General features: G+C 39.6%; 1 protein-coding gene across 6 annotated transcripts in view; it reads right to left on the minus strand.

Annotated features, from left to right (window-relative positions):
- LOC121324491 (forkhead box protein N3-like) overlaps nucleotides 1-24,067 on the minus strand; it is a 71,562-nt gene that overhangs the window by 35,884 nt on the left and 11,611 nt on the right. For 4 of the 6 annotated variants that reach the window (XM_041266449.1, XM_041266444.1, XM_041266450.1 and 1 more), the window contains exon 2: nucleotides 10,659-11,215. In XM_041266449.1, coding sequence (XP_041122383.1) covers nucleotides 10,659-11,201 — 543 coding nt within the window. In that variant the 5' untranslated portion in view covers nucleotides 11,202-11,215. Of the gene's footprint in view, nucleotides 1-10,658; nucleotides 11,216-12,791; nucleotides 13,232-15,172; nucleotides 15,387-24,067 lie in introns of those variants that run through there. The other 2 variants (XM_041266447.1, XM_041266446.1) reach the window with 2 other exon arrangements.

Here is a 24,067-nt window from a genome sequence, read left to right on the forward strand (position 1 = left end):
CATCAGTTCAACATGTAGGTTGAAACACAAGCATTAACTGAAACAGAAACAGCTATGTAGGAGGAATAAAACTGGGTGAGGAACAGCCAAACTCATCTAACAAGGTGAGGTTGCTGAAGACAGTTTACTGTCAAAAGTCATACACCATGGCAAGACTGAGCACAGCAACAAGACACAAGGTAGTTATACTGCATCAGCAAGGTCTCTCCCAGGCAGAAATTTCAAGGCAGACAGGGGTTTCCAGATGTGCTGTCCAAGCTCTTTTGAAGAAGCACAAAGAAACGGGCAACGCTGAGGACCGTAGACGCAGTGGTCGGCCAAGGAAACTTACTGCAGCAGATGAAAGACACATCATGCTTACCTCCCTTCGCAATTGGAAGATGTCCAGCAGTGCCATCAGCTCAGAATTGGCAGAAAACAGTGGGACCCTGGTACACCCATCTACTGTCCGGAGAAGTCTGGTCAGAAGTCGCCTTCGTGGAAGACTTAAGGCCAAAAAGATACACCTTCGACGTGGAAACAAGGCCAAGCAACTGAACTATGCACGAAAACACAGGAACTGGGGTGCAGAAAAATGGCAGCAGGTGCTCTGGACTGACGAGTCAAAATTTGAAATATCTGGCTGTAGCAGAAGACAGTTTGTTTGCCGAAGGGCTGGAGAGCGGTACACGAATGAGTGTCTGCAGGCAACAGTGAAGCATGGTGGAGGTTCCTTGCAAGTTTGGTGCTGCAAATGGAGTTGGGGATTTGGTCAGAATTAATGGTCTCCTCAATGCTGAGAAGTACAGGCAGATATGTATCCATCATGCAATACCATCAAGGAGGCATCTGATTGGCCCCAAATTTATTCTGCAGCATGATAACAACCCCAAACATACATCGAAAGTCACTAAGAACTACCTTCAGCATAAAGAAGAACAAGGAGTCCTGGAAGTGATGGTATAGCCCCCACAGAGCCCTGATCTCAACATCATCAAGTCTGTCTGGGATTACATGAAGAGAGAGAAGCAACTGAGTCTGCCCAAATCCACAGAACAACTGTGGTTAGTTCTCCAAGATGTTTGGGCCAACCTACCTGCCGAGTTCCTTCAAAAACTGTGTGCAAGTGTACCTAGAAGAACTGATGCTGTTTTGAAGGCAAAGGGTGGTCACACCAAATAGTGATTTGATGTAGAGTTTTCTTTTTTGCATTTTGTTAATTGATAAATATAAACTATTAACATGTCTATTTTTGAAAGCATTCTTACTTTACATCATTTTTTCACACCTGCCTAAAACTTTTGCACAGTACTAATATATATATATATATATATACACACACACACACTGACAGTATGTATGTGTATCTATATATACATACATAGACACAGAGAGATGAAGAGGGAGATGGAGAGAAAGAAAGACAGAGATTCTATAGTAACTTTCAAGGTCATTGCATCTGTTATCTTGTAACTGATATCTTGTTATATCACATCCTATTGTAACTAGTATTCCTAGCAGTCTAGGTAGATTATCAACTGCACAACTAAATCAAGTGACTTCTGACCCTTTTAGCTTCTAAATACACCAATCATAACTGAGAAAAACATCTACTGTACTGTTTTGTTTCTTGAAGTACTCTTAGCTAACAAAATAATTCCAGTAAATCTTATCTAATGTGTATTACCATCACTTTGTAGATCTCACATTTTCCTATTTGAAATATGCATACATTAGGTTAAATGTGTATTTCATATTATTTTTTCTCATAACATTTTTTCTGCACTCTTTTCCACGCTGCACTTCTCATTGAAGGACCAAAGCCAACACCTGCAAGTTGCTTCTTGGGGTTTGAGAAGATTGACATGTGTTAAATGTCAAGCTTGTTCTTTCACGCAACCTCTTAAAATTGACCGGAAGCGTTGCGTTGAAGTTTCTGCAGAGATCGATAAGACACGTTTTCTGAACCAACAGATTAAAATACATTACCATTAAAAAAAAAAAAAAAAAAAAAAAAAAAATGTAATTCTACTTTACCATAATAATATGTGCTTTTTTCATATATAAAATGTAAGATCTACGAAATGATGGAAATACACATTAGGTAATTTCCTAGAACTATTTTGTAGCTCCATAAACTTTAAGGTACATTTGGTTTTCTATCAATCCAGTTAAAATAATAATTATAAAAAAATAAATAAATGAGGGGCACTAGCACTAAACAAAATCGATCTATTTTATAGTGAAAAGGCACCCTTTATTACACATTGGATAAGTACTGGAAAAGACTGAAAGGCATTAACTGCAGCAGTGATTCAAATACTGCTATTTTATCTTCAATGCACGCTATTAAATCCATTTGTCAACACTCCATTTTAAGAATTTTCATCTGGGAAGACTAACTGCAAAGCCATACATTTTCATGTCAGAAAAGCAACATAGGCTACACAATGTTCCATGTATGATGCAGTGGAAAGTTATTTAGCAGCAAAGGTTAGTTAGCATATCCAAGATGTTAAGTTTGCCAAAATCCACAAGTGGGAAAGTACTTGGATTGTATAGCTAAAAACTGTTAAGGTCAACATACACTACTGTAACATACAGTACTGTAGCATGCGCTTGACCTGTAGAGTACCTTCTAGATTCTTGTCCACAAGTATGGAGATGACCTAAAAAATGCAAGAACTGTACAGTAGGTTAAGTGTCTTCATTTCCTAGTCCACACACTGAAATTTGCTGACATGTTTTTTTTTTTTTTTTTCTGCACTGTGCTTCTGTTCTTATTGATCACAACTGCACAGTAAGCACTATTATTATGAACCCTGGAATACACAATATGTATGAGCTCTTGGTAACTCCGATAATGAACAGTACAAACCAGAGTTAAAATACTGAGTGACAGTCTTGCTACAGCACAAGTTTCATGTACTGTAAACATACTGGAAGTTATGCGGCATTTGTATTCAAATCTGCAACTACACCTCAAACCTTAACATTCCCTGTCATTCATTCCTTTCACAAGCAGAGACTGACAAATGTACCAACCATGTGTAGCTGCTTGTGATGTGATGGACCAATATAACCGAAAGCTACAGTAGTGCAAGACAATTAAACTAACTATGCCTGTGACATGTGTGCCAGAATAAACCAAGCCCTTCAATGCTGACAAAATGAAAGTATAGTCAATTAGCCTACTGTGCCACCTACAATACAGAGAGCTGAACAAAATTTGCACAACACAATTAAGACTAGTGTCATACATCAGATAAAAATTAGAATACGATCTGAACTTCTTGCTTTAAATAGTAAACTAAAAAGTGTTGATCGCTTTGCCTTTGAAATTCAAGTGGCTTAAAAAAAAATTTATTTAAATTAAGGACATTATCAATATGTACATTATCCAATATACATTTCAAAACATGTACATTTCAATTAATTTCATGATAAAATAAGCCTGATTTTCTAAGCATTTACTGCAAAAAAATATATTTAAATAAAATAAATACAAACAAGAACTGTACCAAAACTTTTTAGCACTGGAGCAAATATCTGAGTTTTAAATTTCAAAACTCCAACGAAAGGCATAGCATTACAAAGGGAGGCCTGAAATGAAAAACCTAGAATCGAATCCTTAACATTCGTCTTCTGTTATTTAAATGAGATGTACAGTATACATTCCTAAGACAGCTCCTTTCCTATTTGAATGTACAAATAGCAAAAACAATACATACAAATAATGTATTTTTAGGAATATTTTTTTAGACTTTAAATCTTTTTGTACAGTATTAAGTCACAGAAAGTTTTTTGCAAGAATTATTATTTGTTGATTTAGCAGTCGCCTTTATCCAAGGTGACTTACAGAGACTAAGGTGTGTGAACAGTGCATCAGCTGCAGAGTCACTTACAACAACGTCTCACCCGAAAAAGACAGAGCACAAGGAGGTTAAGTGACTTGATCGGGGTCACACAATGAGTGAGCCGGGATTTGACCTGGGGACCTCCTAGTTACAAGCCCTTTTCTTTAACCACTGGACCACACAGCCTCCTTGTTAGGTGCAATATCTTATCTGCTGCAGTTTTACTGTTCTTTCCAGGACTGTTTTATAACTGGTCTTTTGCTATGGTAACAAACATTCGTTGAATCATAATTTACACTAGTGAAGTTGAGGTAGACATAGCTGACCTCATTCCCAACACAACATGAGCAATCACACTGCTTCTGACCAAATGTCTGGGAGATGTATTCTGGATAGAAATAAACACACCATGACTCATTTTCTTCCAATAACAATATATAGGTTACTTCAAAGCAGAAAACATGCAATATTTTTTGTGAAGAAGATGCCCTATTGAACGTATAAACATATACTTTAACTCTCATACTTTAAGTCTCTCTCTTATATACACTATCTTTAAAAATCATTAGACAGCAGTTGATTAATTGATCTTTAAAAAAAAAAAAAAAAAAAAACAGCAGCAGTTAAATTAGCAGTTTATAATGAAAACGTTTGATGTGACAGCCAAGAAATTGGAATACTACAATTAAAAGGGGTAAGTACTATACTTAAATAATACTAATCCATGGGAAATGATTGGTTAACATAATAAAATTAATAACCTTTGAGTTTATTTATTGCCCCAGAAGCACAGTTGTGGTTCTTTTTTTGCCATCAGAGAATTAAGCACAGAATAATTCTCTCTCACACTGCAATGATCCATGAGGGAGTTCTGTCTCACAGGAAGCTATACATTCCTGTTCATTTCAACTATGGTTGGAGTGTTAAAATGAAAGGTGTATCCTTTCAAAAAGTGTTACTGTAGCAGATTAGCAGAGTCTTTCTTTCAATATTGTATTCTTAAAAGAATACTGAAAATATAGAAACACAACGTTACTGTAAATAAAAAAAAAAGAGTTTGTTACTGTTTGCAATTACATACATGTAAAAATGCTGCAACACAGCCAGTTGTCAAGCATACATTATGTTATGAAGTTGAACTGCCTTAGCAGCTGAACTTGAAAAGGGCATTTAATAGGTTAAGTAAATTACATTATCCACCTAAACAGGCTATGACTAGTTTAAGGGATCATTGCTGACACCTAGAGCACTGTGTGCCTTAACTACTCTTGCGCTGGTAGGCTATCCTTTCCCAGCAAAATAGAGAGGCTGCCACATCGGTTTCTCTGTTGCTACAGCAACTGCTTACTTTCCATGTCAACTGCTACCCAGTTGCCATGGGGACACATATACAAAAATATTCTTCCATGCAGCCAAGGACCAGATGGCAATGATCTCTGAAAGTCACAAGGAAAGGCTTTAACATTCAGACTGGTACTGAAGGGAGGTGCATTTCTCAACATATAGTTTAATTCCACATCAACCAAACAGACACAGATCTGTATTTCTCTACTCTTTATAGGGTGGGAAGTTGATAAAATGGGATACAGCAAGTACTGGGAAGACTAGGTTATAATGCGGGTGTCACAGAGACGGCCGAAGTGGGCGGCGTCAGAACCAGGAAAGGTAATGCAATACACAAAACACAGGACGGATGAAATGAAGTGATGAAGACGCCTGTTGGCGCCGGTTTAATACAAAATAAAAGGTTTACACAAACACGAAAAACACAGGACACGGCACTCTACGCCAAAATAAATAGACAAACAAAAACAGACTAAACTTAACAAAACGGTGCACGGACAGACACTGACAAACACGGTGAGCGGATACTTTGTTGTTATTATTACTATTTATTTATTACTCCTCCGTCTCCAATCCCGTTCTCCGCTCACCGAACACCCAACCGCCAGTATGTGACAACGTGCATCTATATATACTATTGTGCTGGGATTCAATTACCAATTAATTATTCACTTGAATCCCAGCACGTGAATTAATAAAGTGCAATTCCCCGTGCTCACATATTACTACATTTTACTTGCACGTGAAGTGCTGTGCAATCCTCGTGCCTAAATACACATATACATTTTTAAACACTCGTGTTACACAGACCCGTTTATATCCCGTGTACCAATGACTATACACCAACATTTAAACACACCACACGCAACACATAACAGATAATATACACAGGGGCGGGCACTTTGTTACATATACCCCCTCCTGTGCAAAGCACACATGGCCTCAATGGCCACCTCCCCCCTTAAAAGCCCAAAAGTCCCGCCCAAAGTCCTTGGCCAGGACCAGAGGCTTCCAGGGGCCCACAGGTCGTAATGCTGTCAGCAGGGTAGCATTCTCCTGCCAGGGTAGTCCTAGCAGCGGAAAGGCTGCTTGGGGTGTGGTCTCCTGACCTTCCCCCTCCTTCGGCGCCGGCAGCTCCCCTTGGTGGGGCTTCAACCACCGTTCTTCCTGCAGGGAAGAAACTGCAGAGGGAGCAGGTCTCCGGACCTCCCCCACGAGAAACTGCTGCTGGGGTTGGCGGTCTCCAGACCTCCTCCCCCTCCTCCGGCAGCGAAACTGCTGCTGGGGTTGGCGGTCTCCAGACCTCCTCCCCCTCCTCCGGCAGCGAAACTGCTGCTGGGGTTGGCGGTCTCCAGACCTCCTCCCCCTCCTCCGGCAGCGAAACTGCTGCTGGGGTTGGCGGTCTCCAGACCTCCTCCCCCTCCTCCGGCAGCGAAACTGCTGCTGGGGTTGGCGGTCTCCAGACCTCCTCCCCCTTCTTCGTGGCCGGCAGCTCCCCTTCGTGGGGTTCCGGCCACAGTACTTCCGGCTGTGATGCGGAGCGGCGGGCAACCCCAGGCGATGCAGAGCGGCGGGCAACCCCAGGCGATGCAGAGCGGCGGGCAACCCCAGGCGATGCAGAGCGGCGGGCAACCCCAGGCGATGCAGAGCGGCGGGCAACCCCAGGCGATGCAGAGCGGCGGGCAACCCCAGGCGATGCAGAGCGGCGGGCAACCCCAGGCGATGCAGAGCGGCGGGCAACCCCAGGCGATGCAGAGCGGCGGGCATCCTTGGGCGAAGCGAGGCTGGCATCCTTGGGCGAAGCGAGGCTGGCATCCTTGGGCGAAGCGAGGCTGGCATCCTTGGGCGAAGCGAGGCTGGCATCCTTGGGCGAAGCGAGGCTGGCATCCTTGGGCGAAGCGAGGCTGGCATCCTTGGCGAAGCGAGGCTGGCATCCTTGGGCGAAGCGAGGCTGGCATCCTTGGGCGAAGCGAGGCTGGCATCCTTGGGCGAAGCGAGGCTGGCATCCTTGGGCGAAGCGAGGCTGGCATCCTTGGGCGAAGCGAGGCTGGCATCCTTGGGCGAAGCGAGGCTGGCATCCCTGGGCGAAGCGAGGCTGGCATCCCTGGGCGAAGCGAGGCATGGCATCCTTGGGCGAAGCGAGGCTGGCATCCCTGGGCGAAGCGAGGCTGGCATCCCTGGGCGAAGCGAGGCTGGCATCCCTGGGCGAAGCGAGGCTGGCAGTCAGGACAAGCTGGGGTGCGGGTGTTGGCCCTCTTTTCGGCCACTGCAGCCGGGAGGTTCTTCCCCGTGCTTCCCTCAGCAGCCTATGCAAGGGCTGCTGAGGACCGCCAGCATCTAGTCCTGGCCCTTGTGGTGCAGGGAGAGGCAGCTCCTGCTGCTCTCCCCCTGGTGGAGGTGGTGGAGGCAGAGGCAGCTCCAGCTCCTCTCCTCGTGATGGTGGGGGAAGTGATACCAGCAGGCATTCACCCTCTGCTGGTGGGGGAAGTGATACCAGCAGGCATTCACCCTCTGCTGGTGGACAGGGACCCAGCAGGCATTCACCCTCTGCTGGTGGACAGGGACCCAGCAGGCATTCACCCTCTGCTGGTGGACAGGGACCCAGCAGGCATTCACCCTCTGCTGGTGGACAGGGACCCAGCAGGCATTCACCCTCTGCTGGTGGGGGAAGTGATACCAGCAGGCATTCACCCTCTGCTGGTGGGGGAGGGACCCAGCAGGCATTCACCCTCTGCTGGTGGACAGGGACCCAGCAGGCATTCACCCTCTGCTGGTGGACAGGGACTCCAGCAGGCATTCACTCTGCTGGTGGGTGGAGTGCAGGCAGAGGCAGCTCCTGCTGCTCTGCTCCTGCCGGTGGAGGTGGCGGAGGCAGAGGCAGCTCCTGCTGCTCTCCCCCTGCCGGTGGAGGTGGCGGAGGCAGAGGCAGCTCCTGCTGCTCTCCCCCTGCCGGTGGAGGTGGCGGAGGCAGAGGCAGCTCCTGCTGCTCTGCTCCTGCCGGTGGAGGTGGCGGAGGCAGAGGCAGCTCCTGCTGCTCTCCCCCTGCCGGTGGAGGTGGCGGAGGCAGAGGCAGCTCCTGCTGCTCTCCCCCTGCCGGTGGAGGTGGCGGAGGCAGAGGCAGCTCCTGCTGCTCTGCCCCTGCCGGTGGAGGTGGCGGAGGCAGAGGCAGCTCCTGCTGCTCTGCGCCTGCCGGTGGAGGTGGCGGAGGCAGAGGCAGCTCCTGCTGCTCTGCTCCTGCCCATGGAGGTGGGAGCGGCGTGTAGTCTCCTGGTGGTGGAGGTGGGAGCGGCGTGTAGTCTCCCCTTGATACAGGGGACTGGTGCGGCTCTCCCTCACTTGCAGGGGACTGGTGCGGCTCTCCCTCACTTGCAGGGGACTGGTGCGGCTCTCCCTCACTTGCAGGAGACTGGTGCGGCTGTGGAGACAGCGGTGGGACCTCTGCCTTCCTCTTCCCCTTTCCCCTTCTCTGCCACCTCCTCACCTTCCTCTCCTGCGGCAGTTCCTCCTCTCCCTCCTGGTAGGGGCAGCGGAAGGGACAATTGGCAAAGAGATGGTCCTGGTTGCAGAGGAGGCACCCCGGCAAGGACTGGTTACATCGCCGGGGATGTCTGGCCCTTAGGCGGCACTCCTCCTCCCTGTCCCTCACCTCTTTATCCTCTTTCCTGCTTCTCCCCATTTCTTTCTTTTTTTTTTTTTTTTTGTAATCCAAAGACGCCCCCTTTTTTTTTTTTTTTTTTTTTTTTTTCCCCACACAAAAAAAAAACCTCTCCTGGTCTGACGCTTGGAGGCGCTGTTAAATCCCACGCAGGACACCACGTGTCACAGAGACGGCCGAAGTGGGCGGCGTCAGAACCAGGAAAGGTAATGAAATACACAAAACACAGGACGGATGAAATGAAGTGATGAAGACGCCTGTTGGCGCCGGTTTAATACAAAATAAAAGGTTTACACAAACACGAAAAACACAGGACACGGCACTCTACGCCAAAATAAATAGACAAACAAAAACAGACTAAACTTAACAAAACGGTGCACGGACAGACACTGACAAACACGGTGAGCGGATACTTTGTTGTTATTATTACTACTTACTTATTTCCTCCGTCTCCAATCCCGTTCTCCGCTCACCGAACACCCAACCGCCAGTATGTGACAACGTGCATCTATATATACTATTGTGCTGGGATTCAATTACCAATTAATTATTCACTTGAATCCCAGCACGTGAATTAATAAAGTGCAATTCCCCGTGCTCACATATTATTACATTTTACTTGCACGTGAAGTGCTGTGCAATCCTCGTGCCTAAATACAAATATACATTTTTAAACACTCGTGTTACACAGACCCGTTTATATCCCGTGTACCAATGACTATACACCAACATTAAAACACAACACACGCAACACATAACAGATAATATACACAGGGGCGGGCACTTTGTTACATTATAATGCGGGCATGCAGAATGCATGCCTGTCTGTAAAATGCATCTGGTTAGCTCAATATAGGACCTTTATCTTGGTGTAATAAAATGTATTTTAAATTAAGACTAGACATTTGTAAACCCATTTAATCCACATATTATTTTGATATATTAATGCACACTTGTGAACACTTCAAAATAATTACAATACAAAAAATACTGTCCGTGTTATTGATCTTTTAAAAAAAAAATATATATATATATAGAAATACAATTCGTAGAAGTACAATGTCAATACGGTACAAAGATAGCCTTTTCTCAGCAATAATTGAGTAATTCAGTTTCATGCCAGCTAATGTTCCTTTGCAAATTAAACAAACAAAGGTACTAAAATGTGAAACCCTGAATCGATACAGCATGTTCAAGCTACACCTGTTAGAAAATTCTGCTGCGCAAAAAAAAAAAAAAATTGTAAAAGTTAGTGCACTATTTAGGCTATGAGAACCTCACCTTCAAATCTGAACATTACTCTGAACTAAAATTACTCCAGGGGTTCTTGCGTCATGATACAGTGCTGTGCAAACACAAACAGGTTACAGTACAAGAGGACCCTTTAAGGAAACTTCCTTTTTCTTGTGAACAATAACAACAAACTTGACTTGACAAACAGATCCCAAAAACTTTATGGAAAGTCAGCAGGAACAAATAAAAACCACTGGACACACTGAAAAAAGAAATTCTACCACTGTCCTTGTTTTCAATTTATGGGAAAGTGGTACCAAAACTAGATCAGCTGGTCTTCTCCATGTCTCTTAAAATACCAATACTGTAAAATCTCCAGGAACTGAAACTGTGAATTAGGGAACAGAAGCAGAATGAAACACAATAGTTGCAGAATGTAACACTTGGGTATATTAAATTGAGTCTATATCCATTTTAAACAAACATTTTCTTAATCTGCCTGTAAGCATGAACTATCACAGCATTTTTTTAGTACCCTGGTGCAAATAAAGCCTATGCAGGCTTGAAAATGTAAAAGATTAAAAACATACCTGACTTCTGTCTTTGTCCACCTTTTTAAAACACTTATTCAACGACAGGTTGTGTCTGACAGAGTTTTTCCACCCGGTGGGGGCGTTAGCAAAGTAAGGGAAATGTTCAAGGATCCAATTGTAAATATCCTTTACTGGCAGTCTCTTGGAAGGAGAATCTTCGATGGCCATGAATATGAGGCAGCTGAAGGAATACGGAGGCTTGCAGTTTGGATTCTGCTTGGCATCATAGGGCAGGTCTGAATGTGCGGGGGAAGGAGGGGTATCGTCATCAATCTCCTGAACAGGGCTCACACTCCGCAACACAGTGTCCCCAAAACTGTTGAGCAAGTTCTTGCTCTCATGAAGCCAGTTCAAGTTTGTCAACTCTTCATCTTCCATGGCCCCTTTTTCCAATTTGATGGTGGGCAGTGTTAAGTCCAGCTCCTCAGCTTCCTGGAGGTCCTTGGTTAAAGCGCTTCCTGGATAGCACTGGCTCAGTCCACTGGAAACACTGATTCCTGAACCTTCCGGCTTCTTGCTGGGAGGCATGACTGGACCCATTTAGACCAAGACTCCTGTGGAAAAACAAAACCATGCCACAGTCAGGAAAAAAGAATGAACAACAATACAAGCAATTTTGTTTTGTTACGTAATTTTTTTTTTTTTTTTTTTTTAATCTTTAGCAAAATAAAGTTTATTGTTCGAACTTTTAACATGGCTTGAAAACATGTTATTATATTATAATCAACTTCTATTTTGATCGATTCATAAACATTTCATTACAGAAACAGTCACTGTTTCCATGGTTAAATTCTTAGATTTCGCATGATCTGTTAAAAAATGTGCTTTGTATACGGTTTAGTTTATTTTTCTTGAAACTGCATAGACATTCTTCTTTTCTTCATGACTTGAGCATCCCAAAATTAAAATTACTAATACAACCTTGATAAAACAGAGAAAAATGTGTTGTATACATGTTGCCATTTACACCTATTCAAAGCAAACGGTGTACAGACCATGATAATTCCAGTACAATGACATTATTAGCTACTGTTTTCAGAAAATAATTGTCAATAAAATCTTGTTCACACTTTTTATCAATTTGGAACAGTGCAATTGGCCAACATTTATTGAATATAGCATGTGAAAGATAAAATGTTGCCACCGTACAGTCCATTACTGGATACAATTCAACTGAACCAAATGGAAGTTCAAGTCCCATGAGCCTCTGAACAGGAAAATTATATTATGGCTGACAGTAAAGTAATTTAATTGCACTGTTGCTATAGCAACACACTGCTCTGTTGGTGCCTAATTTGCTTAACTGTCAGTTGCATCCCAAGGGATCGAATACACCATTCTTTCCAATTCTTTTGTATTCTAAACAAACTTTTTAAACAAACCCCTAAAAGACATTTACCAAACTGAACCATGCAGTTCAGGTAAGCGAGCTACAGCTTTCTTCCTTAATTATCTGATTCACTTTAATGATCATTACTGCACTTAAAAAAAAAAAAAAGGTTCAAATGTTTGTTCCAATGATTACTTACTTAAGCTAGCTACATTTGTAACAACACCCAGCAGAAACATAATTCAAATTAGTAGATGCAATAAGGAGTCTGAAGGGAAAGCAGGTTTTTAGAAACTGCAATATTTAATTACATACTTAATTTGTTCATTTTTAGTATTTCCTTAGAGGGAATAAAAACACTAAATACCAGGCCAAATAAAGTATTAGTAATAGCAGACTTCCACCAGACCATGCATCAGATTTGAGCCAACCAAATACTTTATCCACCAATTGACCAGTTTTCTTAAAATATGTTTTGATTTTGAATGCATTTATCATGCATAAGCAAAATAACTTGAAAACACATGTCTATTAACTGAGAACAGTTGCTTAATAGCTAGGTCCTTATTCGTTTTTACTAGTAGCAAGATCTGTTTACCTACAAAATAAGTAAAGAATTTAAATGAAGTAAGTTGTGGTAGCTGACTACAACTAAATAAATACTGTCAGACACCAATCGTGTAGATTTTAGTTAATGTATTTCTATCTCTATTAAACAAAACTGAGGTCTAGAGCTATTTGCAATTCCAATAGTGCCGTTTAAAAAGTATCGTGTAAGTTTCTGAAAACTGTTCTCTTACCTGGGCACCTAAGGGTTAAAGTGAAAATAGTCTTGTTGGAATCAAAGTTCCAATGTAGATCCTGGTGAAACAATCCATTGTATTGTTTAGCCCAAGCCAAATACTAACACCAAAAGTATGACAAAAAGAGCTAGCCAGCCATCTTCAAACATCAGCACTTTTCATTTTCTCAGATTGCCCGTGTTTGTGTGTTTGGTCTGCAGCACTAGTTGAGACGTGATAAACTATTCCACTGCAAACAAAAAAGGCACACATGACCAGAGGGGGGGAGGGGCAGACGACGTGGGCTGGGCGTCATCAGAAGCAGCAACAACATTAATGGAAATGGGCTAGGGATAATTAAGCATTCCTGTCTGTTAAAGACAAAATATGAGGTGTCCAAGCTAATCAGCTTTATCCTCAACTAACACACTTTTCTCACGTTTGCACAACTGGGCAAGTATCCTTATAACATACTGACAATTAAATAAACTAAAACAATAAATAAACAACTAATATGATGAGTTAAAAGAGTGTGTCCTTCACAGGGTTTATACTAGTACACAGAAAGAAGATACCACTGCAGTCATTTAAAAACAAAATGTGATATTCTATGTATATATTCTTTCAAAACTGGGAAAAGCATTACAGGTCTGCTTTTGTTGCGATACAGAATTATTAAAACCTCATCTAGGAAAATCAGCAGGAGGTTAATTTATTTCACAAATGTGACATCCCTATTGATCACCATTCTTAAATCACTGATAGAGAAGTTATAAATACAGGTTAGAAAAGAAAAACACCAGACACAGCATATATTAGTCTAGCTATTATATTAAACAATACAGTACAATATTGTATATTCTATGATCAGTTAGAAACCTTTCAATAAAACCCTGGCTACAGCTTTAGAAGGAAATGACTATTTCAGCTAATACAGCTACAGAACATTGTCCAACAGTGTTATACATAAACAGCCAGAGGGCCAACATGATCTCCCATTAGCTGTTAACCAAAGGGACTAAATAGGGACTAAATAGGGACTAAGTAGCACTAGTACCTGTTTCAGCTTGTTTCCATGTGGATTTTGAGAGCAACAAAAGCCTTCATGCAAATGCAGGTATTTCAGAAGAGGGAATACAACTGCCACATAAATGTGCATGTAACACATAAGAAGAAACAAAAACAAACAACAAAGCAGGAAAACCCCCTCCCTCCTACTCCACTGTATAGATGTTTAATCCCAGGGTTACTGGCCCTGCACTATGCATTAATAGAAGGCCTTTATAAAACACAAAAGGCAAATCCAGAGTTGAAAAGAAGCAGCCTGCCCCTGTTACGAGCCAGCCAACTGCCAAACTGTCATTTTGCTGTTCAGCCAAACAGGAGACTTGTGTAATGACAACCAAAAAACTCATTTAAAAACTTTGAAAAGGCGACTAATGAGCCCCTTCATGCTGACAATAAATTATTTCACTAAAGCACTGATCCCACTCAAGAGACACGACAAAGTAAACTTTAAACACCACGCTGGAAGGCTCAGGGAGGCTTGGTTAAAACCTGATATAATCCGGTAGCAGCACAGTACATTAGTTTGTTCTGTTCTTGAACGAGGAATTGTACTCAGTGGGGTTTTTTATATTATTATTATTAATATTATTGTTGTTATTGTTAAACAGCTGGTGAAAACAGCATGTTTAATTTGTTTTGCATTGCTCTTATTCTTTGATTATTATTTACAGTTTAAGATTTGTGTCCTTTTCCAAATGTTTGGGAAAAAAATAAAACAAACATTCTGAATTGCAAAGTTTGATTTATTAAAATGTAGAACCCAAAGACTCCTTTATACAATAGCATGCAACATCCTGTTTCCCATAAATAAAGCTTGCTGAGGGCCATTTATCCACATAGCAAAGTTTAAAAGCTCTTTTAAAGTTCCCAGCAGTCTTGTGAATAACAACACTTTAAAATACTTCAAATCAAGGAAGCATGAATAAACAGTATAAACATGAAAACAGTAAACAAAAAAAAAACAACAAAAAAAAACATGTCCCAGTGGAAGCTACTTTAGAGTACATTTCTTCATTCTCATTACCTGATCTTCTGTTTGCACAGATTGATCACTTAAGACAAACATGGTCACTTATAGCAAACCACCTTCAACACAGTTAAAATATGCAAACAGTATGATAAAGTGGGCAACATAAAACATGTTTACAGTGTTTTTACACTGGTAATTCGGTAGTAATTAAACAACAGTTTTTAAATTGGATAGAGCAATACATCTATTATGTCACTTCAAAGATTCCACCTTCATTTAGATGACCTACTAGACAGGAAGAGATCTACAAACTAACCCTTGTTCAGAAAGAGAGAGAAACCAACACCTTAGACTTTCCTACCTGGTGTGCAGTCACCCGTTTTACTTTCATCTGCAAATCAATCCTCTTCAGTTCCAAAGCTCTGTTCCTGTAACTTTAGTTGTTCTAGAGAAACCCTGCTTCTTAAAATGGCAATGTGGATGCAAGAAGACAGAGAAAAGGCAGTATCTACGTAAAACATGGCAAGTCCTGACTTATCTTCCACTGTTTACTTGACAAAATTCCAGGGCCTCTAGTTTGTGAAGGGTGTTGCCAATTAAACTTCTTTGAATAGGTGTCACATGTCTTGCCACAGTAACCTGTCTGACAAGCGGGATGATCTCGTATCCCATTGGTGGAAACTATTACTGCTTCCTGCAACAGGTTTTGAACACCCTAGTGCTTATTTCCATAATAACATCCATCAGGTCAGTATTCTCCGGATTTAAAGACAATTGAGTGACAAGCTACTGTGATATTATGTAGAATCAGTAAAACATGCAAAAAGTTATGAATTAGTCTTTTAGTCTTCTCTATCCAAAGAGACTTAGACTAGGTGTGAACTATGCATCACAACTGCTGCTTCATTCCCTTACAATAGGACCTTGTTTGTTTTACGTCTCATTCAAAGGACGGCGCACAGGGAGGCTAAGTGACTTGCTCAGGGTCAGTGGCTGGGATTGAACCTGGAACCTGATAACAAGTCCCTTTCTTTAACCACTGGTTTCTAATCTGATTTTTATAAACAGGTTACCTTATAAGTTTGTATCTATACAAAAGCTAATAAAACTTGTATGTGAATTAGCTTATGGAATACCACCTACTGAGTAAAGCTATTGTGCTTGAAATATTTGTTACATTTCTTAATGCCCTTAAGAAGAGAAGAGCACCTAATTCACAAGGGTGACTTGTGGGGAAGGTGCAATATTATGATACAACAAGGACTAAGGCTATGTTTTGCCTGAAGGATACAAATATATTAATTTCTGTTTAATATACAAATTGAAAAATAAAAGGTACTTTTAACTGATGGGTAAATGTCAGTGTATTCTAATAAAAGGCACAATATTGTCAAAAATAAAATTAAATCCAGTACATCAGCAGCTGAAAAGGGATTCCTACCTTTTATAGCACCAGATCACAATGCAACACATATACACTGGGACAGAGCAAGATTAGAATACACAACTTGGATTATTTCAGGAAACTGCCATTTAAAAACAAAAGCACTTCAATAAAACTTTTTCCCTGCAATAAAATCCACTTATAACGCCTAGGCAAAAAGCAAATAAAAGAGCAGGTCAAAGTACCTCTTCTAATTACTACCAAGTAAAGATCTGAAGTATACTGGGAGTCTACCACTTTCCTTATCTACACCGGAAAATACCATTAGCAGAGAGACACAACCTTTTTGCGCCTTTATTTTCTTACATTTTTATAGCACTAGAAATGTAATTGTCCATTAATCAATACGTACACCAGGCTTAAGTATTGGTTTTGTTTTGGGTTTTTTGATGAGAAACAGAGCTTCTCAATTGCTATTCAAAAACATCTTGCCAGGGAAAAAAAAAAAAAAACACTACATTACAATTTATAAAACAGTATGGACTTAAAATCACAGCTGATACACTATGTTTGTATGATTTCTGAAGCATATAATAAATTCATGCCTGAAGCAAAGTATTGAGTAATAGTTTACTAGGCATGACAAGCAGTGGTACCATCTAGTATAACACTTATATTATTATTTTATTGATTTCTTTTTTTTTTTTTTTTTTGATTTACGGAAAATAAAACAAATTTCCTTGGACAGTTTTCATCTTTGCAGGAGGAAACTATTTCAAACTATGTTCAAATTGCAATTACCTCTTGGATTACTTAATCAGCTATAAACACCAATTTGGCAATGTGTGTGTATCTATCATGTGTTATGAATAATATGTTGTTCTTCACAGTAATCCTTGGACTCTGTAGTATCTACACAAGGACTGCAGTACATGAAGCAATTACATTTTAAATCAAATGCTCTCTGTGTGCATATAATTAATTTATAAACCAAGCACAATCTCAGTAATGGAGAAAAATCTGAATCTGGGGTGTGGATATTAAGATACAGACACCTTGCCTGTACATAATTATAGTGATAGGCCTGTTAGGAAGAAGATTTAGCACATTTATGTGGGCTTTACATGACAGAAAGAACAATTCAGCACTTGTTGAGGAGAATAAAAAGTATAATTTCCAGATTGAATTCATTTCTACAGTCATACTTGCCAACCCTTGAAGAGGTTTTCTAATGCATTCCCTATGGTCTGGCTTTCGGGATACAGAATCGGTTTTTAGTTTGCTAACCACACTCAGGAGCTGCTCAAGGGATGCAGTTTCAGTGTTCAGTATGGTAGCTGTATCAGCACTTAGTTGCATTCATGAAGTCCTAACGGCCCAGGTATTAATCAGTTATCTGGGAGGTGTCATCAAAACGCCACAAAGTAATGCTGACTAATACATGTTGTGCATTTCAAATGAGAAAAGGTATAGATGGAATTGAACACAAAGTGCAGCAGCATAGCTTAAAGCTGTAATATTTTTTTTTACTAAAGATTGAGTTTTATGTGGCTCTGGTATACCCTGTATCTGCGCAAGGTTAGTCCAAAGAGAACTTTACAAGCAGGCCTGCTTAAAAAACACACAGTGGTACTTTATGAGCCTGCATCTCATTCACAAGACACTGAACTCCTCCTAGCCTTATGTTACTAAATATAATTATTTCCCTTGACACAGGAGGAGCAAGGAGCTCGACTGATACAGTAGCAATCTATAGCAGCAGCTCTGTGACATAAAATTACTGAGATGCAGTTAAGGATTATCCAATCAGTAACCCAACACAGGCACTGTGGAGTATACAATCAAGCTCAGTTCTGAAGAGCAATGTCTTCTCACTTGCCTCCCTCCAAAAAAAAAAAAAAAAAAAAAAAGAACTACAGAATTCATATTATAGGCTATAGGATAACAAGTGGTACAAGCAACAATCACGTGCCGTCAGTAGTTCACACAACAGACTCCAGTTCAAAATTGCTAGTTGGCACGCTTAATATGCCTTTTATGTGTACAGCTACCTATCAACAACAAAAATATCAATAAAAAATATTTTAAATCCACCGCATATATTTTAAATTTCTGTATCCTTCATAAAATGTTCAACACAACTATATTTTTCACCTTTTATCGTAAGGTCTGCCTAACCCAATCCCACCTATTGTTTAACACTGTCTGTTACTAGAACAACTGCATGATATTAGAACAGAGAAGGCTGCTGCTTTTTGCAAGTATGTCACTATGGCTAGCCTGAAACACGTACATACTAGTTGCCTTGGAAACCAGCACAGCTAGGGTAGAGTGACAAGCTGCGTTAATTCCTTCACCCATGAACCACAGGGGAACAGTAACATTCATCTTCATTTCCACTTGTGTCTAACACTGCATTAAAATTATTATTTTTCCACAACAGCTTTGCTAAATGCCTCCATGTCTGAATTGTGTGTATCTGCAATACAAAGTATGATGTGGCTAAGAGGATCAAGTAAACAGAATACTAAAACTGTGATAACAGATTTTTTATTTATTCATTTTTTTTAAATATCAGTTACAATCCTAAACACTATTTTTTGTGTAAACTTCCTTCTCATTATGGTCCGTGAGATTAGGGTTATATTTAATGTCTTTCTCACACCAGAAAAAAATCCATGGTGCTAAATAACTCACATTTTACAGTACGACAAGTGTGAAAATATAAAGCCCTTACTGTTGAGTCCCAGTTAGTCTCAGAAGGGTTTCTGCTTTATAAAAATAAAGGATCTGTAGCGCTTAAGGCTGGTGACAACACAGTTAGTTAGCAGTTTAGATTAATGAGTCTGCAAGTTCAACCTTATAAATTCTGTCCTGCAGGCCAGTGCTGTAAACAAATGAGTTACATGCTTTGGGTTGAAGTTGTTACCCCCCTCCCCCCAAGGTAATCCATGAAGCATTTCTCATTTTGAAAACAAGGCTTCCACCAGGACAAAAGAACCAGTTATTTGAGCCATGTTGAAGCGAGTCAGGTTGAGTCATTCAAAGTTTTAGTCCACCCCATGAGTCCATTCCTCTTTTAAACTCCAATATTTTGTTCAAAAGTACAATTAACTGTAAAACAGTTCATATAAAGCTAGCTTTTGTTCTTATTTTTAGTATCAGACTAAATATTTAAACTAAAGTCAAGGTCAATAAAAACATGAATCAAATCTGCAATAGTATAGCCTAACTAGTAATGACACACAGCCACCATGAATACCATTGACCGGGCTGTGTAGTTGACTTCAAAATTCAATCAAGCACAACTATTTTTTGAATAGAGCGCACCCACTGATCCAGTAATTCTAACTCCATCTACTGCACAGCTATAATAAAATAAAATAACCTGCTTGCATATAATGCTTTGTGGACATTAAAAAAATAACTGAGGATAAAGATATGGGCATGACAGTACATATTTACCTTTGCATTAATAAGAAATACTACCCAATCATACAAGAGATACAATTATTCAACATCACTAAAAGAACTACATTGTATATAATGCAACTAAGTAAAAGAAAAGTACAGAGTAGTATTTGAAAAGGGTCTGTATCAGTAAAAACCCAACTTCAAAACGTTCCTGTTCTGTCAACCATAATTATTAACCAGTTCAATGGTATTATGTTCTCAGATGCTATGTACAGACTTGTTTTATGCAAGACCTGGTACAAATGTACAGTATAAGCTGCATTGTAGAATGAAAAAAAACAAAAATGTTATCAAAATATTTTAAATTGCTTTATTACTTACTGGTAAGAGGGAGCTTTTATTATGGGCGTCACGTGAAAGGGATTGCAGGTGGTCTGCTGTATAGTCGTTTATAGTTTCTCTTTGAATGAAAGTCAAGGTTACTCTTTGTATTTATTCAATGTGAAAGTGCAAGTACTGATTAAAGAAACTGTCTCCTGTGAGTAAAGGACTGTCAGTGTAATCCTCAAATTCGAGTATTTGGGGAGATAAATACAAAACCTAATGTAAATCTATGGAACAACAAATACTGTTCAGTCACTGGTCTAAAAGTAAAGGCTTCGTATCTTTAAATTAAAGGTTATGGATACGGAGCATGCAAGAACAAGTTTGTAGCCAAACTGACAAACTTAAAAGTAATTGAAGTAAAAAATAAATATATATAAAGTTGAATTTAAAAAACATGAAAACAAGTCTCCAGGGTAGCCTGACAGATACAGTGTAGAAATCACCCTTAAAAACAAATCTATTTTAAAGAATAGAAAATCACATTTAAGAAAACTGAAGTGCACGGAAACTATATTATCTTTTAGTACTGTACATACAGTATCACAATGTCTTGCACCTGTCTGAATCAAGCTTTAAAAAACACATTTTCATTTCATACTTTACAGAGTCTTAAAAAAACATAACTAACATGATTCATAAATGTATGTGTTTTTGAGACATTTCCCAATGCTCCTGTTCACTTCACTTATAGAATTGTAATCGGAATCAAGGACACCCCTTCCCGAAGCTCAGAAGTGTTTTAAAAGTCCTATCCTGTTGATGGTAACTCTATTATCCCCATGCTGAATACAGTATAAAATGTATTTGACTGATCAAAAGTTAAAACTTTGAAAAACAGGCCCCAAGTCACCTGAAATACATATAGAACATAAATAATGCCCAACAACGCAATTAAAGACGTTACATCATATAGGTATCTCAAGAGCATTTAAAAGGGTTATAATTATTACAGCTTGATTGCCACTGGGACTCTTGAGCAGGTTAGCTCATTATTTGAGCCAGTGCTTGAATCAATGCCGGATTACAATGACAACAGCTGTGTCTGAAACCGTGAGTTTCAGGATGAACACAAATACATAAGCAGTCACCTTCTCGCTCCTGAAAAACAACTAGTATACAAAAATATAGCAATAGGAAAAGAAACTCGTTTGAAGAGTACATGACAAACGTTAAACGAATACAAATGATTTAGTAAATTAACCCTTCAAAATACAATATAGAATGGTAAGCGAGTCTTGCTGTTTAACATTGCAATGCATAATGCTAAAATAGGATATGGCGGCAGCATCTTCAGTGCACAGAAAGAGTTACCGTACCACTACGCTATATGTAGCTGAATTCTGAATTCTGTTGAGAGGGCAAAATTGATGTTGTAAAGTCTTAATCTTTAATCAGTGCAGCTGGATCAGAAGCGCTCCTTCATGCACCAATGACAATAAAATCCTGTACCTCTGGAATGCATGGTTGGTAAGATTCTGAAAGGAGTCCATCACAGTGTTACTTTACCCATTAACTCAGTCAGGAAAGCAGTGATACAGGGCTGAAGCAGTGCTAGCAGAGTTATGTCGGCACTGTGTTGCGAGTACTTATTAAACATTAATTAAATATTTTGCTATTGGTATAAAGGCTTTTTCATAACAATTACTCATTTTTTTTATTTAAATCTTGGCTCTTAAACTTGTAAAAATCCCAGTATGAAGTAAAATCATTATTTAGGGATTTGGTTGGCTTCTTCCAGATGTCCTTTAACCAAGTTAAGCTCACAAGACACAAAAAACTAAAGCTCTTCTTGAAATCACATCTAATGTGGAATCATGTATCAGTTTTAAATGATTCCAGTCATGGAACAGTACCATAACCAGTTTTTTTTTGTACAGACTTCAAGATTTTTGTGATAATGGATATTATAATTAGCACCTTATTTGGCAGTCACTCAAAAAGGTCAATGACTGAATGCTCACACATAAGTGTTATGTGGATAAACAGATTATTTCAGGGTCCCCGTTTCTGCCAATCTGGTGCCTTTTACAAGTGCTAAACTTATTACAAATCTGCAACATTTCATTATTACAAATTACACATTTTATGTAAACTGCATTGGTCTACTACAATTCAACATTAGTATTTAAATACCAAGCCTAAAAAAACCATCAACTAAAATAACCATATTTATACTGTTTCAACCCATATTCAATAATCACCATGAATAAGAATTTATAACAAAATTGCATAAATGCAGGTACAGTACCGCTTGTGGAAAAGTCTTCCAATAGGTTTCACCAAGTGCTGCAGTTCTGAGGATAGCTCTCAAGAATGATAGTAGGGAATGTCCGAGTCTTAGCACCACAATTAGCGATTATCAAGATCTTAAAAATGCACACCTGACACATGCTTATGTGCAGACATAACCCCTTTGGTCCCTGGGTCCACAATATATACACAGGGACTGTAGGGAATTTCCCTGTTGCCAGTGTTAACCAGTACATACCACACAAGGATTAATAAGAGACAATTATTCACTATACAGGTATTTAATCTAACTTATATCTTCCATGCACAAGGATAAATAATTGTATACAATCATAAAAAAAAATGATTACACTTAATATTTTCTGTTACAGTTACTATAATTACTCAAAATTATAAGTGGTGTTCAATTTCACACCTGGATGGATAATGTCTTTTATGTTATGAATATGAGTATATAAGGAGACAGGAACTGAACATAGGTTGAGCACCAATTACTGACAAACAAAACCAATGTTATAATATAAAAAACATAACAATAATTTACCAATCAATGTTTAATCAAGCACGGTTTAAATGTATTGTACTAACATGACAGAAGTGCACAACCTAATAGTTGGATGATACTATTTAACTCAGTTCACACAACTAGCTATTGACACTGTCACTGACATTCCATTGTATTGTAAAAAGCAGCAGCAAAGAATAAATAAAAAAAATAAAAAAAACAGCTTGGTTAATACATGTCCACCCTCTGGTGAGTTTTGTGTTTTCAAATCTATTTTCTTGTTATTATATCACACAGCTTCACCACTGATAATGTATAAATGTTCTTCTTAGGGATTGATGTTAGCCCGTTCATATTGCTGTGCCAGAGGTGTGTTGGAGTGCTGCATGATTCCATTGCAATAAGATATATGTTAGTATCAGCATACCTTACTGTGAAATAGTTCTATTACAATCTCTCAAGTATGTATAAAACGGTCTAAACAAGGAGTTGATTGATGGTGATCTTCACATGGTCTTCAAATTGACTGACAGAGTCTTAACTGAGCTACATGGAACATTATGAAATAGCTTTCTGTTTCCACATCTTACGAGATCATACAATACCCAGGAGTGTAGTGCATTCCCATTGGAGAAGCAATGGTATACCAGGGTTCTCCTCAGGCCTTTTCAGCCAGGCGGGCTGCTCGGCTAAGTGGCTGTCGCTACCCAGCTGAAAGACCTAGATCCGCTCACCTTGCTGATACTACTGTGCCTTTAACAATAAGGACCAATTGTCTGCTAGCGGACTAGATCACTTGCGCACGCTGGGTGAACATAAAGTACCATGGACCCAAACGACAGCTGTGTTGCTGTGTTACGTCTTGACACTACAATCAGAGAGTTGAAGGGGTAGGTAAAGCACTTTGTGAGGCTGAAATGTTAAAACTGCAAAAAAATTAAAAAATAAAAAATGACCAATTATTTTGGAAGCAAAAACAGTGACGATGAATGTGGAAGTGAGCAAACCGAAATGGATGATGAAAAAGAAAAAAACAACAGCATGCAGAAAATGAAAAAGAGCAACCTGATTTAGGCAATAAACACCAACTTGTAGAAAGCAAATTGGAAGAACCGCAAGAGGGGCCAGTGCGTAAAAAAAAAAATAAATAAATAAATAAATATTATGATGGTCAGTGTGATAGTTAAGTGAGAATAAAATGGAAATGGCGTTTTTTACTGCAAGAAATTGGGAGGTGTCATGTGTAAACAGTGTAGCCTGTGTATGAATGAGTGGATTATTATTAATCACTCAATTTCTTCTTATAATTATTCAAA

The sequence above is a fragment of the Polyodon spathula genome, chromosome 12, assembly GCF_017654505.1.
Source record: "Polyodon spathula isolate WHYD16114869_AA chromosome 12, ASM1765450v1, whole genome shotgun sequence".
Taxonomy (NCBI): Eukaryota; Metazoa; Chordata; class Actinopteri; order Acipenseriformes; family Polyodontidae; genus Polyodon; species Polyodon spathula.